This window comes from Labeo rohita, chromosome 8, assembly GCF_022985175.1.
Source record: "Labeo rohita strain BAU-BD-2019 chromosome 8, IGBB_LRoh.1.0, whole genome shotgun sequence".
Classification (NCBI taxonomy): domain Eukaryota; kingdom Metazoa; phylum Chordata; class Actinopteri; order Cypriniformes; family Cyprinidae; genus Labeo; species Labeo rohita.
Window position 1 is genome coordinate 36,718,904 of NC_066876.1, and position 19,105 is coordinate 36,738,008.

The 19,105-nt window shown below is 34.7% G+C and overlaps 1 protein-coding gene across 1 annotated transcript; it reads left to right on the plus strand.

Moving 5' to 3' along the window:
* The first annotated feature begins 8,915 nt into the window (after positions 1-8,915).
* On the plus strand, positions 8,916-17,414 carry LOC127169515 (uncharacterized). The gene is made up of 6 exons (XM_051116954.1): positions 8,916-9,075; positions 11,808-11,930; positions 15,971-16,006; positions 16,609-16,875; positions 17,013-17,132; positions 17,330-17,414. Exons 1-6 carry the CDS (start codon positions 8,922-8,924, stop codon positions 17,356-17,358), a joined length of 729 nt encoding a protein of 242 aa, XP_050972911.1. The 5' UTR covers positions 8,916-8,921; the 3' UTR covers positions 17,359-17,414.
* The last annotated feature ends 1,691 nt before the right edge of the window (positions 17,415-19,105 follow it).

Sequence of the window (19,105 nt, forward strand, 5' to 3'; positions counted from 1 at the left end):
TTTGGGTCTTTGTTCTTTTTATTAACAAAAAAACAATAAAACAAACAAAAATAACTATATTGTGTTTTTTTTTTTGATATTGTGAATTAAATATATATATTCTTTATATTACAATGAACTCTGAACATGAATGAACACACACACACCTTATTACTGGGCTTTCTAAGTTTTTAACATGGGCAACACTTTATTATGATGGTCCATTTTAGAATTTCTGTTGACTATAAGTAACTCTGCAAGTATAATCCAAGTTATAGTACTAAACTAAACCTACCCTAAACCTAACCTAACAGGACTGGGTGATAAATCGATAACGATTGTTATTGTGCGATATGAATTTCCTCGATAAACGATAACAAGAGTTTGATAAATGTTCAATATATTGTTTATGCTGTAAAGGCAGAACAAAAGAGCACTAGTCAAAGTGCGCTACTCGGACCGTTTATCCGCTCAGATCGAAGTTCAAACGGCTGCACGGTGCAAACTTACTAGAGCAGATAAGTTCACTCACTGGTGAATCTCTATGTGTAGAACTTTATTATATTAGCAATGTAGACATGTATTAAATGTATTGGAGGACGAGTAATGGAATATAATTACAGTATTTTTTGTGATTAAGCTATAGTGTTTATGCATTTATCTTAAATGTATTAAGACTACTGTTTTTCATAAAAATACCTAGGAACCATATTACATTTTACTATGGTATTGAGGTGGGCAATGGTTAATTTAAAAAAAAAAAAAAAAACGTAAACAGTGAGAATAAATAAATTTCACCACAGATACGACTGATTTTGATAATGAACATAAATGTACATCTGCATCCAAACTCAATCTAATATTAAATGTGTTGTTATATTATTATTAATACTATCAGGTAACACAAACCACATTCTTGATTTGAAACAATATTACTCATTAAAACATGCAGAACTAAGAAATGATTTTATTTCTATTAAGATATATATTTTGTTAAGGAAAAATGACTGGAAAAAGTGTCAAATAATTAAAAAAAAACATTAACATGTCATGTTCTGACCATAAAGAACATTTTAAAGCCAGATTTAACTGTCTGGTTTGTACAACTTTCACATTGTAGCAAAAATCTGCCTTTAAACTTGAAAGAAATAAAAATTTGACATTTATTGTGATAATTATCTATATCGACTGATATGAAAAACAATTATCATCATAATTTTTTGGCCATATCGTCCAGCAACAGTCTACTAATATTCTAATGAGAGTTAGTTAAACATCACTGCTATCATTGTCATCATCTGACACCCTAGTGACACATGCTTACTGATAAAATTACAAGTTTATTGGTACAATTGCAACTGCAGAATAGTGTCACATGTTCATTTCACCAGCATGTTGATGTGCTGTGTTTCACATTACCCAGTGCCCAAAATCACAGTGTACCAGCAGATCGAGCACAGAGTGCGTGTAATAGTGATGTGCAAGACCGACATTCGAAATGGCTAGTCTTTCAATCTGTCTGTGGACAGCAAAGAAAAGACCTTGAAAAAAAAAACCCATGTTATCATATTCAAAAATGTGTGTTTACAGTCACTGTGAGTCCACCTTCTTCATTCACCTGTGTGAAAAATACTGCCTTATCTGAACCTGTACAGCGAGACCTCCACTTCTGGTTAGTCAGGTGAGACAAATACTGTACATCTCTGAAAGAACATCTGCATATTACATCCCTGCATAGATGCTGCTGTATTTGCATATGTTTCTATTTTCCTTTTTTGTTCTGAAACACACACAAACTACACACATCCTTCACTCGAGTACAAGTACAGATACTCATGTTTAAAAATACTCTGGTAAAAGCAGAAGTACTGACTACACTTTTTTAGTCAAGTTAAAGTAAAGAAGTATGAGCTCTGACATGTACTTCAGTAAAAAGTACCCATTAGTTCTGCCTGTTTTAGTGTCATGCTGGTAATTGGACCTCACATCTTATTGACACATTAATACAAAATAACTTACATTTAAAATTTTGTTAGCTAATCAATATATCAAGGCTGAACAACCACCATGTAGAACGGGGCAGGACTGGGACAAAATTTCTCACACTCATCCAGGCCATCCCATTCACCCACAACAAATTCTGAAACCACCAATTTTTTTGTATGCCCATCACATTTAAAAAGGTTTAAAACCTAATAATTAAACAAAATAATTAAAGGTTCTCTCTTGAACTGCACCTTCATTTCCATTTTCCTCGTCAGTCTCTTCATTTTCCATGATCTCTCTCTGCATCTCACTTAGTGTGTGTTTACTTTTTCCACTAATTTTCTTGTACCTGTCCCTTTTCCCATCAGCCATTTACTGTTATGAACAGAACTGTCTTCACGTTCTTGCAAAAACAACCACCTCATAGTATTCTGTTTACAATAACAACTTTATTTTAGTCAAATTTAAAGTATTACATTATGACCATGTGTTGTTTTATTGTAAAATGATTTAAATACTATAGATTTAGTAAAACTACATTTTCTAAATAGCCTAAATGTCATAAATAGTACAATAATAATTACATTATAGCAATATCTTTGCATAAAAATTCTTATTCTGAATATTGCTTTATCATGAGTCATATTTTTCTCTTATTAAAATTAACCATGTTATTGGCGGATTGATCACAATCTGTTTTAATTCACCACCATAGTTTTACTACAAATTTCATGGTTAGACTATGGTTAGTGTAGCAAAACCATGGTTATTTTGTGGTTTCCATGGTTTAACTATAGTAACCATAATTTTTGGTTCTGATTTTCGTAAGGGTTGTGTTATTATCTGCTCTAGCTCCCTCTAAAAGCATTATGAAATTATCTCTTATAACATTTGTTAAATTGTTACTGTAACTTTACAGTAGATAATGATGTCCTTTTGCGTACAGTATTTTGAGTAATTGTAATTTAGTTTAGTTAACAATATTATTAGTCCTCTAGCTGCTACTGCTAAGAGTTGCTAGCAATTAACTAAGTAAACAAAGACAAAACTACAGTAGCCTATTTACAGTTAAAACTAACCTGCACTTGAAGTCCTGGTCAATAGTTTTGCCTCTCAGATCTATTACATTCTCGAGTCTCTCGCACTGATAGAAACCATTTGGCAGAGACGCAGAGCACACGCGAGCCGAATCGCGTTTCCAGTACAGACTAACAGATTCATGATTTAGAGATTCGTAATTGAATGGTGATCCACCAAATGTTGATTAAAACTGAAGTAACGTGCCTGGTTTGAACATGTAAGAAGTAGAAAGTACAGATATTTGTGTAAAAATGTAAAGAGTAAAAAAGTAAAAAGTAGTCAGAAAAATAAATAGTAAAGTACTGATAGCAGAAAAATCTACTTAAGTACAGTAATGAAGTACTTGTACTCAGTTACTTCCAATCTCTGCTCAAAACGAAGCTCCCCTGCTACACTGATCTGTTTTAATAGAGGCACCTGACTGTACTGTATATGGGTCATTCAATCACGGTTGGTCCAAAATTGTTGTTTGTTCACCATAGGGCCCGTGCAACTGTACCAGTTGCACCGCCATGCCTCTGTGCCTCAATTAATACTGCAAAACCATCTAGTTTTGTTTACTTTGTGTTTTTTTTTTTGGTTTTGTTTTTTTGTTTTTTTTGTTTACTTTACTTTGTGTTATGGCCCCTAACAAATTTTGGGTTACCATACACAATGGCGGTAACAATCAGTGGATAGTGTTTGAGTATGAATGGGTAATTTCGAGTAGAAAAGGAACTCCAGAAGTCACAAAACACTAAGTTACTAAATCTAACAACAAAAGCAACCATAAAACATTGTAAACACAACTTGAAAAAACTTTAAAAAAAAATAAACCTTTTAATTATTCATGCCCCAGTGCATGGGATCAATGGGATCATAACTTTAATGTTTACTTAAAGAATCCTTGTAAACATAAACAATTCCAAGTAAAGTATACTTATTAGTTCAAACTTTAAATTACTACAAGCTTTAATTGAGTACTAATATAGAATTTACTTTAATTTTTCAATTCTTGCCTGAGCTAAATTAGTGTAGAAATTACCTTTGTTTTACATAGTATTTACTTTACCACAAAATCATTTTTATCAGTGTAGTAATGTTCAGGTCTGTTCTCCTAAAAATATTTAGAGTATCTTTAATGAGCATCATCATCATGTTTTTATCTGAACTCTGAATGCTAGGGTATGGCAACTGCTTGGCTAAAACCAGTAGGGGGCAGCTATGTAGCTGTTTTGCTATTATTTGAGTTGAGTTGCTGTTTGGCATCTTTCAGGTGATGTTCATGAAGTTGCAGTGGATGGAAGTTGCCACAATAATACGTCAATTGCATTAAATTCAACCAAGTGAAGATATTTTTATCGCATTTATCTACACTCTAAAAAATACTGGGTTATATATATATATTTTTTTTTAAAGGAGAAGTCCACTTTCAGAACAACAATTTACAAAAAATTTACTCACCCCATTATCATCCAAGATGTTCATGTCTTTCTGTCTTCAGTTGTGAAGAAAACATTGTTTTTGAGGAAAGCACAAAAGTGTATCCCCGAAATCTGAGCCGATGATGGGCTGCTGTTCACCGGGGGGAACTGCAAACTTCAGACCACCGCCTTGAGTTTCATTCATTCGTTGGAGGGAGGAGAGGGATGTATAGTTTCAGCTGTCAGTGAGACTGACCCAGACACTAACCCTACAGCTGGGTAACACAAAAACTACCCAGCAGGCTCAACCCAGTGTCTGGATAGAAAAAAAAAAAACAACCCAGCAGCTTAGACACAGGAAAAACTCCCCAGCCCTTGAGTAAAAAAATAATAAAACTAACCTAGTAAAATTATCTAACAGGCTGAACCCAGCATTTGGGTAAAAAAAAAAAAAAAAAAAAAAAAAAAAAAGCTCATGTAGCACAGGCTACATTACGTCGAAAGGTCACGCGAAACTACAGACCCAGTGTTTACAAAGCAAACGTGCAAAAACTAAGAAAGTCGAAAGGTACAACGATGTCAGACGATTCTGAAGTTGTAGGAGAAAATGAGATGGAGTTTTTCACCATACTCTACCTTTTTGAGCCGGACTACACAGATGATGAACTTAGACATGATTCATAGTGTCGTAGATGCGCATCCCAGGAGTTTTTCTGCTTAAAGTATAGAAATTTTTATTTTTCAAAAGAAATAGCCGATTGTTTCGCTAGATAAGACCCTTCTTCCTTGGCTGGGATCATTTAGAGCCCTTTGAAGCTGCTTTTAAACTACATTTTGGAAGTTCAAAATCGGAGCACCAATGAAGTCCATTATATGGAGAAAAATCCTGAAATGTTTTCCTCAAAAATCATAATTTCTTCACGACTGAAGACAGAAAGACATGAACATCTTGGATGACAATGGGGTGAGTACATTATTTGTAAATTGTAAGAGTTCTCCTTTAACCCAAATGCTGGGCTCAGCCTGTTGGGTCATTTTATTGGGTTGTTTTTTTTATATATTTTTACCCAGGTGCTGGGTAATGCTTTTTTGTTTTTTTGTTTTTAACCCAAATGCTGGGTTCAGCCTGTTGGATAATTTTACTAGGTTATTTGTATTATTTTTTTTTACTCAGGGGCTGGGTAGCTTTTCCTGTGTCTAAGCTGCTAGGTTATTTTTTTTTTTTTTCTTATATCCAGATGCTGGGTTGAGCTTGCTGGGTAGTTTTTGTGTTACCCAGCCGTTGGGTTAGTGTCTGGGTCAATCTCACTGACAGCTGAAATTATACATCTCTCTCCTCCCTTCCTTTTATTTCTAAAATCCTTGTTAAATGAGTTAAAATGTTTGTAATATTGTAAACTACGCTGTATTCACCCAAATAAATTCAATTTGTCGTATATTTTTTGCTTAATAATAAATGTTCATTTTTTGATTATAGTGTGATTTTTAATTTCCAGCCCATTTTAAGCCAGCAATATAATAATTCTTCAACAATAGTTGACTTAAATAAAACGACCCAGCGCTGGGTTGCCAAATAACCCAAGTTGGGTTGTTTTTAACCCAGCATTATTTAGAGTGTAGCTTCACTTTCAGTTTCGTTTTTATTTCTAAAGTACAGTTCAAATTTGTTTACCGATGTGCTAAACAATAAAACATAAGTAACAAACATAACAGCAGTGTATTTAGAGTGTAGTAACAGCATTAACCCAGCATTATTTAGAGTGTAGCTGTTACTAAACTCTAAGTAATGCTGGGTTACAGTTAAACGAGTCCCAGATGGAAGAACAGCATAAACAATAAAACATCACATCACAGATTGTAGGTCAGACCAAAGAGAAATATGTTTAGCATCTGAAGGCAGGCTAGAGAAGAGCAGCTAATCCTCATAAAGAGAGTCAACTGGAAATAAACAGGATTTCTGTGCTATATGTGATACACAGACAAATGTTACCGTGTCTAATAATGTCTCAACTGCAAGCTTGTGGTGGAAAAAAGTGCCAAATTATGAAACAATTTGACGATTTCCCTGAACATTTAACCATAGCAAAAGTAAACTTCTTTCTGAAGGTAATTGTGTTTAACTAAAATAACCCAAATCTGCTTTAGTTTTATTCTGAAAAATTCACATATACTGTATGCTGTAACTTATGAATTTTACTGACAATTTATGAGAAACATGTGAAGTAAGACAGAGGAAGAACCTAAATGTTCAAAAAATATTTTAAGAAACTGAAATCACTCTGCTCAGAAATTGAGGAAATTAATGTGGGAAAAAATTGTGTTTGGTGTTAGGTTGTGCCCTACTCTCCCTAATTTATTATTTATCCACAATATTGGAACCAGGAACCATTATATCAGCCTTTGTCTGGTAAAAAGTAGGCTTAATATCTTCTAAAATCAGGTGGATTTCAGTAACCCAACAGCAGTATTTAGAAAATATAACAATAGTGTTTGAAAGTCACTTTGCCGCACCTACTCTGCATTTTTCTTGTTAACAGAGGAAGTCTATTTAGGGGTAAAACTCGGTCGCTGTCTCATTCGTGTATCTCAGTAAGCTGTAGTCTCTACTATAACAACATGAACCAGCTTTATATCCTTTTATTGGCCCTGTGGTCAGGTTTAAGTAAGTGGATTTCATTTCTTTGCCTCATTTTTTTGTCTATGTAAAATATTGTCAATGTAATTTTTTCTGTTTTTGTACAGATGTGTCAGATGCATGGTACATGGATAACCATACAATGACAGGTGCATGATCTAGTAACTTCAATCACTTTTCTGTCAGAGGTCTTTTTAAAAATATTATTAAGTACAAGGATATGAGTCAATATCACTTTACTGTGTTTTTGTACAGATTCTCCTGTTGCATGGACTAATAATGTTACTTCAGTGAAAGGTGCATCACCTAATTACTTTAATCTCTACACTTTTCTGTGAGTGTTTTATGCAAGTTAATATAATTTTGCTGTGTTTTTGTACAGATTTTCCAGATTCCCGCTTTACTACTACTACTGCTACTACTGCTACTCCAATGCCAGGTGCATTATCTAATGACTTTTTATACTTTTCTTTATTACACTTTTCATTTCTAAATATTTTAAAATTTAGGTGCAAATATAAGAGTCAATATAATTTTTGCTGTATTTTTGTACTTATTCATTGTGGTGGTAGAACAGTTGAAAAAAAATCATGAAGCATCTGAAGCATTTCAGAGTGAACATACTGGTTTTTGATGTCTTTGTTTAATAAAATAGAACATTAAATGAAATTTTTTAAGCTAAACTAATTACTTTCCTTAACAACATCATTGCACTTCAACATTATTGCACTCCAGCGCAGGCTTTTTGGTTCCTCTAACGTTACGATAGAGCGGTTCACAGCGCTGCCGATTTGGTGCACTGCTTCAGCAAAATTAAGGTTTGTATACATTTTATTTAATGTAGAAAGTCTTTACTGTGCTGTAAATTATATTATTTTATGCAACGCAACATACAAGGACGAGATATCAGCTGTCGTTTTGCATGATGGAAATGCCTTTTGCCTTGCATAACAAATTGATTTTATTCCTTATAATACTGAATTTAATTTAATTTAATTTGATGTTAAAATATGTTCTCTAATCTTAGTACTGTTTTTTAATGGGCAGGTTATGGAGTCAGTCACGACATCTTTCGGCTATGAGTGAAACACGAGGCAGTGGCCTGAAGTTCATATTCCACAGGTGAACAGCAGCCCATTACCAGCTTAGATGTCGCAGACGCACCACTACAAGAATTAGCACTATTTCGGTGAAAAGTGATTACAGAGAATGGTTAAATACACTTAAAGTAAAATGCTATTTTTAAATGTTTCAAGGTTTTTTCTAAAATGTTTTTTAAATAGGTTTAAATGTATGAAATATTGTAACTATGCTGTATTCATCTAAATAAATTCTATTTGTCTTAAATTTTTGTCCATGGGTGTTTTTGCTTAATAATAAATGTTTATCTTTTGATTATTGCTGTTGCCTCTATAACTCTTTGAGTTTTAATTTCCAGCCTATTTTAAGCCAGCAATGTAATGATTTTTAAACAACAGTTGACTTAAAACAACCCAGCATGTTGGGTAAAAACATTTAACCCAACCAGCTGATTCAAAATAACCCAGCATGTGTTCTGTCCAATATTTACCAATATTGGCCAAATAACTCAAGCTGGGTTGTTTTTAACCCAGTATTTTTTAGAGTGTACTGACACACAGTTATTAATATATCCATTTTTCAACAACTGAAATTTTCATTGTTTCAACAGCATGTTTATGTGTTGTGTTTCTGGTGTTCCAGTGCCCAACATCACAGTGTACCGACAGATGGAGGACGGAGAGCATGTGATAGTGATGTGCGAGAATAACATGGCATTTCGCAAATCCACACTGTCTGTGGAGAGTGAACAGAGCTACATGTTGCGGGGACACATATGTCGTCCATATACAAAACAATGTGTGTTCCTGGTCACAGTGAGTCCACCTGCTTCCTTCACTTGTGTGCATGAGATACATTCTGATGAAGATATCAAGTACCTGCGCAGCCAGACCTACAATTACAGATGGTCAGGTAAATAAAATAGATCTGTGCAAGGAGATTTCATTTGAATGATACATCCTTCCCTGGATGCTGCAATACATTTGTTCTAACACACATTATGCTAAACAGGATACTAATATTATATTAAAGGAGAAGTCCACTTTCAAAACAAAGATTTACATATAATGTACTTACCCCCTTGTCATCCAAGTTGTTGATGTCTTAATTTCTTCATGGCTAAAGAAAGAATGTTTTTTGAGGGAAACATTTCAGGATTTTTCTCCATATAATGGACTGATATGGTGCCCTGATTTTGAACTTCCAAAATGCAGTTTAAATGCAGCTTCAAACGATCCCAAATGCGGTTGTAAATGATTGGTTATTTTCATTTAAAAAAATAAATAAATAAATTATATACTTTTAATCTGAAATGCTCGTCTTGCCTTTCTCTCCCTGAACTCTGTCTATTCTGACTCAAGACAGCTAGGGTATGCCAGAAAACTCCAATCGTATTTTCTTCCTCAACAATTTTAAAATCATCCTACATCGCTGCAGAAGTACCGACTCAGTCTTTGCAAAGTGAACATGCAAAGAAGATCTATAGGACGACATCTATAGATATAGGATGATTTTGAAGGAAAAAAACAGTCTAGGCAGAGTAAGACAAGACAAGCGTTTGACAATAAAAAGTATATAAATTGTATTATCTTTATGAAAATAACCAATCGCTACGCTAGATAAGACTCTTCTTTCTCGGCTGGGATCGTTTACAACCGCATTTGGGATCATTTGAAGCCGCATTTAAACTGCAATTTGGAAGTTCAAAATCTGGGCACCATATCTGTCCATTATATGGAGAAAAATGCTGAAATGTTTTCCTCAAAAAACAATTTCTTTACGACTGAAGAAAAAAAAGACATGAACATCTTGGATGACAAGGGCGCGAGTACATTATATGTGAATCTTTGTTTTGGAAGTGGGCTTCTCCTTTGATACCTTATCATATACAGGTGCATCTCAATAAATTAGAATGTTGTGGAAAAGTTCATTTATTTCAGTAATTCAACTCAAATTGTGAAACTCGTGTATTAAGTAAATTCAATGCACACAGACTGACAAAAACAAAAACCCACTAATTCACTGTCTCAGCAAATTAGAATACTTCATAAGGAGAAGACCAATAAAAAATAACATTTTTTGTGAATTGTTGGCCTTCTGGAAAGTGTGTTCATTTACTGTATATGTACTCAATACTTGGTAGGGACTCCTTTTGCTTTAATTACTGCCTCGATTGGGCGTGGCATGGAGGTGATCAGTCTGTGGCACTGGTGAGGTGATATGGAAGCCCAGGTTTCTTTGACAGTGGCCTTGAGCTCATCTGCATTTTTGGTCTCTTGTTTCTCATTTTCCTCTTGACAATACTCCATAGATTCTCTATGGGGTTCAGGTCTGGTGAGTTTGCTGGCCAGTCAAGCACACCAACACCGTGGTCATTTAACCAACTTTTGGTGCTTTTGGCAGTGTGGGCAGGTGCCAAATCCTGCTGGAAAATGAAATCAGCATCTTTAAAAAGCTGGTCAGCAGAAGGAAGCATGAAGTGCTCTAAAATTTCTTGGTAAATGGGTGCAGGTACGTTGGTTTTCAAAAAACACAGTGGACCAACACTAGCAGATGACATTGCACCCCAAATCATCACAGACTGTGGAAACTTAACACTGGACTTCAAGCAACTTGGGCTATGAGCTTCTCCACCCTTCCTCCAGACTCTAGGACCTTGGTTTCCAAATGAAATACAAAACTTGCTCTCATCTGAAAAGAGGACATTGGACCACTGGGCAACAGTCCATTTCTTCTTCTCCTTAGCCCAGGTAAGACGCCTCTGATGTCGTCTGCGGTTCAGGAGTGGCTTAACAAGAGGAATACGACAACTGTATCCAAATTCCTTGACATGTCTGTGTGTGGTGGCTCTTGATGCCTTGATCCCAGCCTCAGTCCATTCCTTGTGAAGTTCACCCAAAATCTTGAATCGATTTTGCTCGACAAGCCTCTCAAGACTTGGTTGGCTGTGCATCTTTTACTTCCACACTTTTTCCTTCCACTCAACTTTCTGTTAACATGCTTGGATACAGCACTCTGTGAGCAGCCAGCTTCTTTGCAATGAATGTTTGTGGCTTACCCTCCTTGTGAAGGGGGTCAATGATTGTCTTCTGGACAACTGTCAGATCAGTCTTCCCCATGACTGTGTAGCCTAGTGAACCAAACTGAGAGACCATTTTGAAGGCTCAGGAAACCTTTGCAGGTGTCTTGAGTTGATTAACTGATTGGCATGTCACCATATTCTAATTTGTTGAGATAATAAATTTGGTGGGTTTTTGTTAAATGTGAGCCAAATTAAATTAAAAGAACCAAAGACTTAAACTATTTCAGTCTGTGTGCATTGAATTTATTTAATATACGAGTTTCACAATTTGTTGAATAACTGAAATAAATGAACTTTTCCAGGACATTCTAATTTATTGAGATGCACCTGTATATTACATTGCCTTTGTAATTATTTCCATTTTAAATAATGTTTTGCCCATAATGTCAAATACCTCATAATTAGCCATTTTAAAATCTCTGTTAACAGTTCTAACAGTTGATCTCTAGAGTGTCTGTGTGACTTAAGTTCATTCTAATGAAGATGTCCAGTACACACACATGGTTCTGCATATTCAGCTCATACATATTTGCTCCCGTCTATGTGTTTGTATTTCCTGCAGTCATGGATCATCATAAGGAAGGAGTATCTTTATTCTACATCTGCTTTTCGTCCTCCATTGCTGTTGGTCTCTTTATCATGACTGCAGCAGTGATCATGACCAACATCAGGAGCAGAACTAAAGGTGTGTGTTTCACCAGTTACTCATTCATAGCAGCAGTGAATATAATATAAAGACCTAATGACCACAGTCAGATTAAAACCTGAAACTGAAACTGAACACACAATGTGCTGATAGCATCTCAAAATACTTCATGTATTTCATTTGATTACTGGCTCAATCTTCCTCTACTCTGGCTGCTAAAGATGCCTTACAAAGAAGCTCAAACGCTTTGGTTTTCTAAGGTGTAGATGCAAGTTTCTCTTGCTCATGGCATGCCATATCAAGCCTACAGGGTTCAGTATAGTTTCCTGCATGTGTGTAGTGTGTACTTCCACATTAACATTGCACACCAGTTTGTGCATTTTTTAAGATTTTATTTTTGGCATTTTTGCCTCTATTTTGAAAGGACAGTGAATAGTGACAGGAAGCAAAGTGAAAGAGAGAGGGATAAGGCAGGATTGTGAAAAGTCCACAAGCTGGGACTCGATCTCAGGACACTTGTCTGCGCGCTGCCCATAAGGCTTTCAGCGTCACTTATTAGTGTGTTTTGATACTCAGTGTTACTAAAGACAATGTTTGTCCTGAGTGTTTCTTAATAGTTTGGGTTCAGGATTAGATTTGAATCAGGCATTAGTTTCAGTATTTTAACAGCACACAGAAACTGACGCTGAACTCTTTGTACACTTATGTTAACAGACCCCAACAATGACTGTGTGAGTGTATAAATCATCGCTTTTTGAAGACAGAAGACCAGACTTAGAAAAAAAGACATTTTTATTGTAATAATGAAATATATTATAGAGTTTTCCTTTACATTTTCATGTACATGATGACTATTATGACTGTAGCCTGTACTGTTGTGTTGTTGTATGGTTTTTGTAAATAAGTACTAAGTAATAACTTGTAAATAAGCATTTGATCTACAATCATTCCTTTCAGTTATTATACTCTCAGCTACCTTAACCTAAAGAAAATGTCTCTACTGTTTCACTATTGCTCTGTCAAACTTCACTTCCATCAAAACTGTATTGCAGCAACTTTGAAGTTACATTCTTTTTAGAATTCTTCATTCTTCATTTATAGGTATGGATAAAATAAAAATGTCTGCTAAATAAATATAAAAATAAAAAGCTTCATTGAATGCTGTAGCTTTGATTTTTGACTACATTCAGCAAGGAACAGTAGCTGTAGTTTGATGTATTATATTCCAAAATTGTTTCTTATGTTAAGATCTTAATGTAAGGTATGTTATACTCCTTGTATTAAGATCATATTGATTATGTGCATGGAGCATGTGAATTGTAAGTGTTTATTAAAATGTATGTATTAATTCAAGTATCATCCATACAAAAAAGTACAAAGTAAGCAAATAAAAAATGTATCCCAGCTCAGGAACCCAGAAAAAGGAGGAGAAAATGAGATGGAGTTTTTCTCCCAACCCTACCTTTTTTAACTAAAGTACACAGATAAAGAACTGTGCCTGATTCTTCCAAAGCGCATCCGCATCTCAGAGCTAGTACAAGGGAAGCATTTGTGGTTAAAAGTATATATATATATATATATATATATATATATATATATATATATATATATATATATATATTTTTTTTTTTTTTTTTTTTTTTTTTTTTTAAGAAAATGACCGATTGTTTTGCTAGGTAAGACCCTTATTTCTCGGCTGGGATGATGTAGAGCTCATTGAAGCTGCATTGTAAACTGCAATTTGGACCTTCAACCCGTAAGCCACCGTAAGTCCCCTTTACACTCTTAAAAATAAAAGTGCTTAAAAAGATTCTTCACAGCGATGTCACAGAAGAATAGGGGTGGGAGAAAAAATCGATTCTCCAAAGCATCGCGATTGTCTCTTCAATGATTTTAAATATTTCAGAATCGATTCTAAGTTTGTTTTTTCCCGCATGTGGCACGTGTGCGCGCTAGAGACTTCGCGGGCTTCACTGCCCAGAATTTGCGCTGTGAGAAGCGGCTTTCACATAGAACGCGGAAAGCGTTCTATTTCTATAAACGTTCTATAACTATTTTAAACTTTAAGCGCGGCTTGCGCGCCAGTGGTGCCCTCCGCTGTGCGTGCGCTTTGGTCGATGCAGAAACAAACTGTCCTCGCGCGGCACAAGCAATTGAAATGAATGTGTTTCATAGCGCAGCGTTTTCCGCGGTCGGTGTGAAAGCTGCTACACACGTGCGCATTGCTTGACAGTGTGTGCTTCCACTGGCCCTGTTTTACTTTAGATATGCTTTAATTAATGCCGTTTGGAATGCAGTACTATTAGATGCACGAAACAGACTTTCACGTGCGCTTTGTGTTTGTTGTCCTGAAGATCGATTGCGGCTGTGGTTAAATGCACTTTCATTTTCGAATACTTTTATACGAAATTGATGTTCACTCAGACAGTTATGTTTTCAGAGCAGGACAAAACATCTGATATATCGAAATAGATCTGTGCATTAGTGTGTTAAAGTCTGTTAAAGTCAGTCTGTTAAAGCTGCCACTGTCTATGATGTTGTAACCGGGAGTGAGGGACGAGAAGCGAGCGGATCCACATGCGAGCCTTTATTAATGGGACGAGACAGATACATGGTCGTGCAAGCAGGGTCAGACAACAGATTCGTGACAGATCTCATCAGTAATAATCAAACGGCAATAATGCTGAGGAAAAAGAAAAACCCATAACTATTGTCTGAAAACTTTCAGATAGCTACTTAAAGAACACTTATTTTAAATAATTGACTGTTTTTAAAAAGTAGCCTGTTTATATGTAAATGTAGCCAAGTGCAAAAATATTGAAAACTGAGAATGTGATGCATAGTGATATTGAGTTGATAATAAAAATTGTAATTGAATTGAATCATTAAACGAGTGAAGATTCACACCCCTACTTTTAAGATGGCAGTACTTATGACAGATGACAGACATACAGATATTCCAACTATAAGCAAAAAGCAAAGAAACTGCATTTTTGGTTAAAATGTAAGGTTGTAAAGATGTATTTGCACAGCAGAAGAATTATTTGGGGAAAAATGTAGATCAAGAATTGTTCTGGAATCAGATTGAGACTCCCAGAATCGGAATCGGATTGGATCGTGAAGTGCCTGAAGATTCCCACCTCTATACAAGAACCATTTTTGGTTCCACAAAGAACCATTCAGACAAAGGTTCTTTGAAGAACCATCTCTCTGTTACCTTTTTATAATCTGAAGAACCTTCTTTCACCACAAAGAACCTTTTGTGAAACAGAAAGGTCCGTCACATATGTTAAAGGTTCTTAATGGAAACATTTAGACAAAAAAGGTTCTTCTATATGGCATCGTGAAGCATCTTTTTTTTAAGAGTGTATGGAGAAAAATCCAGGAAATTTTCACACACACACAAACAGGTTTCATATTCAAATTTAAACAGTAGAACAGCTCCTTTTGTAACAAAACTAAAGTTACATAGACACTTCCTCTTTTCCAGGTGCAAAACTTATGGTTTGCTGAATTAAAATTTTATAACCATGCTGAAATCATTTCTTTAGCTCTTAATGGTTAATTAATGCAATGTGACTTTGATTTGATGTTGATAACATTTTGATTATTATTCATTTTAATACTACCTCCAGCTTTTATTCTAAAAAGTCACATTTTATCTCTAAGAATCATAATCATTTTGATTTTCCTTCACAGAGCTGTGAAAGCCTTAAACTAAATAACTTATTAGTTGGGAAATGTGACATATGGTGTCATGTTTATCTTGTTTAAAGACAATGTGAAGTTTGTGGTTATGTCTGCTTCAGTTCCTCATGAATGTGCAGATGACACTGAGTTGCATTTCCAGAGAAAGAAAAACAGAAATCTTTTTTTAAATCAAGGCTGACAGGTGTGAAATTAAACACAGTCACTGCATGAAGAGCTTCAGTCCTAAGATCTGTGATAACATGAGGCAGCTTTATGCGCTTCTAACGACCCTTTGGTCACTCATTAGTAAGTACATTAGATTCCTGTATTACAGTTTTTCTGTGTCTTTATTTTTAATAATTCCATTTTTCTGCCTTCTTTTTGTATAGATTTATCTCATTTATGGTCCTACACTTTAATGACAGGTAATCTGTTTTTCCTTCTAATGTTTACTTTGTCTTGTTTTAATTGCAATGGCTTAATACAAAATGTATGCAATAAGGTCAAGTAAATTCATGGTAAATTTGTATTGAGTTCCAAATCCATATTGGGGGACACAATATGACTGGAAACGATAAGTAAACAAACTTACAGACACACATTTCAGAGCATTTCCAGTAACATCATAAACCGAGGTTAGATTTGGTTTAATTTGCACTTTTAAAACAGCAATTTTTACCTTTTTTTTTTTTTTTTGCTGTAGCACCATTAATCAAAATTGTGTTGTACAAACATCTTTATTATGCTATTTTATTGTGCTTTTCTGTCAATATACTGGATTATTCAGCAATATACTGGATCACCTAAAGTATGTCTTTAATTATATAAGAAATGATTTTTCAAAAGTTGTAGATAATAAATATTTCTGAGTATGTTTTGCAAGAAAAATATTTAAGTTTTTCTACTTCAAAATTTCAAAATCAGTTTTGTTTTCCATTTTTGTAAAATTTACAAGCAATATCTGGATGAAAATCTGTTTTATGAGCCTATAAGCTGTTGAATTACTTATCACGTCAGTGTGTTTCAGATGCTCCAGTGCCCGTCATCACAGTGTACCAGCAGATAGAGGACAGAGAGCATGTGATCGTCATGTGTTCGTTTGGAAAAAGGTTTATTGAGAGCTCTTTCCAGCTGTCAGTAGACCGTGAACAGAACTACACCCTAAAGAACCCAGTATGCATTGCATATGAAGTGTGTGTGTTTAACATCACTGTGAGGCCTCCTGTTTCTCTGACATGTATACATGAGATCATTACCTTTAGAAATGAGAGTTATCTGCAGAGTGAGGCCTACGGTCAGTCTGCTAAAACACTGATATATCTGTAGTTGCATTTTCTCTTTTGATAATATTCTGTATGTAGAATCAATGGCAGATATTTTATGTACACAAATAAACAAACATCTGTTGTATTTATTATCCCTTCCATGCAGTCCTAGATCATTATGATGGAGTATCTTCCTCCTACATTGGCTTTTTCTCCTTCATTGTTGTTGGTGTCGTTATAATGACTGCTGCAGTGATCATGACCACCATTAGGAGCAATGCAAAAGGTGTGTGTTTTGTCAATTATTCATTCATTTATAGTAACATTGGATATTATGAAATGAATACAGTTAGATCAAACTTAAACTAATAAAACTGCAAACTCAATATAGCAGATTAATTTGTTTTAACACAGTTTTACTCGATGAATGTATATGCTTTTAAAAACAACTCATGCATGTATATCTATGTTTTTTCATGACAGATTCCAACGGTGACTATGTGGATGTCTGAATAATATTGTGAATTACTCAAGACAGAAAACAGACATACAGGATGATCTGATCTGGAACAAACAAATAAAATGTCATATACACTGAAAATAATGGTGTTGGATTTACTGTGTAATTATTTGTGGAATGTAACAATTTCTGAGTGAAAATTGCTTCAAAGAAACAGCAAGTTTTTTTCTCTGTTGCTGATATTTTTCTTGCAATTCCAAGTTTAACTCCCCCAATTCTAAGTTTAATGTTATGCTGCATTTAAATCTCATGATTCAGATTTAGATGATTTTTTCGGAAAAACAAATAATTTACTTTTTATTATGTGGCAGAAACATGCTTCTATACAGTATCCTTCATTCAAAACAACACAAATTATAAAAATGCTATGGTATGTTTTTAACCAAGTGCAAGTTTTAACTACATGTGGTGAACTGACAAATGTAGCCATAAGCTTGAGTTTTTGTAGTCAGACTCAGGCCTGATGATCTGTCCTGATAACCATAACCCTTTCAGAAATAATAAAAAAAAACAACACAGCATCTATAAACTGAGTAAATGAGGAGCATTTGTAATTCTTAGGTGCATCTATTGTAAGTTATTCATTCACATATTGGAAGCAGGCATTATATCAGCCTTAGCTGGTGATAACTAGCTGGTTTAATAGCTCTTAAAATTAGCCTCAAATGCAAATCCAGCAGTATCAAGTTAGCGTTTATCATGAGCGCCACTTCTGCTTTGTTACATCTACTCTGCATTTTTCATGTTGACACAGAGGAAGTCTCTATGTCAGACTCTCTGCCTGCATGCATCTCAGAAAGCTGTAGTCTCGAATCTATGACAGCATGAACCAGGTTTATATCTCTTTATTTGTCCTTTGGTCAGCTTTCAGTAAGTGGATTCCATTTCTTTGCATCAGATTTCACATCTGTCTACTGTATGAAAAGGTTTTGCAGTGTTTTTGTACAGATTCATCTGATGTATTTGACCCAGATTACCATATGACAGAAGCATCATCTAATAACTTTATACACCTTCCTGCTTGTATTCTTTTTCAAAATATTTTAGTGCAAGGACAGAATATAATTTTTTTAAGAATCAATATAATTGTTCCTGCCTTTTATACAGATTTCCCTCATTTACAATTCAATGGTTCAATAATTTACCCTTAAATGGCACTAAGGACTTTATTCAATATTTTAAAAATATTTTAAAGCGCAATTTAAATTTGAAACACCTTGACTGACAAACCCGTGTCTCTAAACATTAAAACATACTATGTTTTAATATGTTCTATTTCAGTGTCGGTTGCAAATAATTTTTCTTTAAGACTGGTCGGTTACATAAAAACATAGATTAGTCTAAGTTTAATCTGACTGATTATGATGCTATAGTTGGTCAGACTAGCTCTTAAAACACAGATCACAGAAGTTAAGTTTAGGCTTTGTGCTGGGGTGTGCAATATGACGATTTTTGATTGTGGACGATGAAAATGTCTCCACGATCTGCTTCTGGAAAAAAAACGTAGTATTGTGCTACAGCATACCTCTGTCTCAATATACTGTACAACACGACATGCATTCACTCACAGGACACTGCACTTATTCACAAATCACAAAAGTGACAAGAGTTAGTAAATGATGACACAATTGTCATTACTGGTTGATGGTAGGGTAATAAAACAAAACACAAAAAAAATCACTCAGCTCTTGACTGAAGAACTTTAATACAATTGTTTTTATAAGTCAATGTATAATTTA

Bases quoted from the DNA above. Each gene is read 5' to 3' on its own strand.
- LOC127169515 (XM_051116954.1), top strand. From the start codon at position 8,922: ATGTTGCGGGGACACATATGTCGTCCATATACAAAACAATGTGTGTTC. The intron at 16,007-16,608 runs GTAATCTGTTTT...AGTGTGTTTCAG, and splicing joins GTCCTACACTTTAATGACAG to ATGCTCCAGTGCCCGTCATC. The intron at 16,876-17,012 runs GTCAGTCTGCTA...CCTTCCATGCAG, and splicing joins TCTGCAGAGTGAGGCCTACG to TCCTAGATCATTATGATGGA.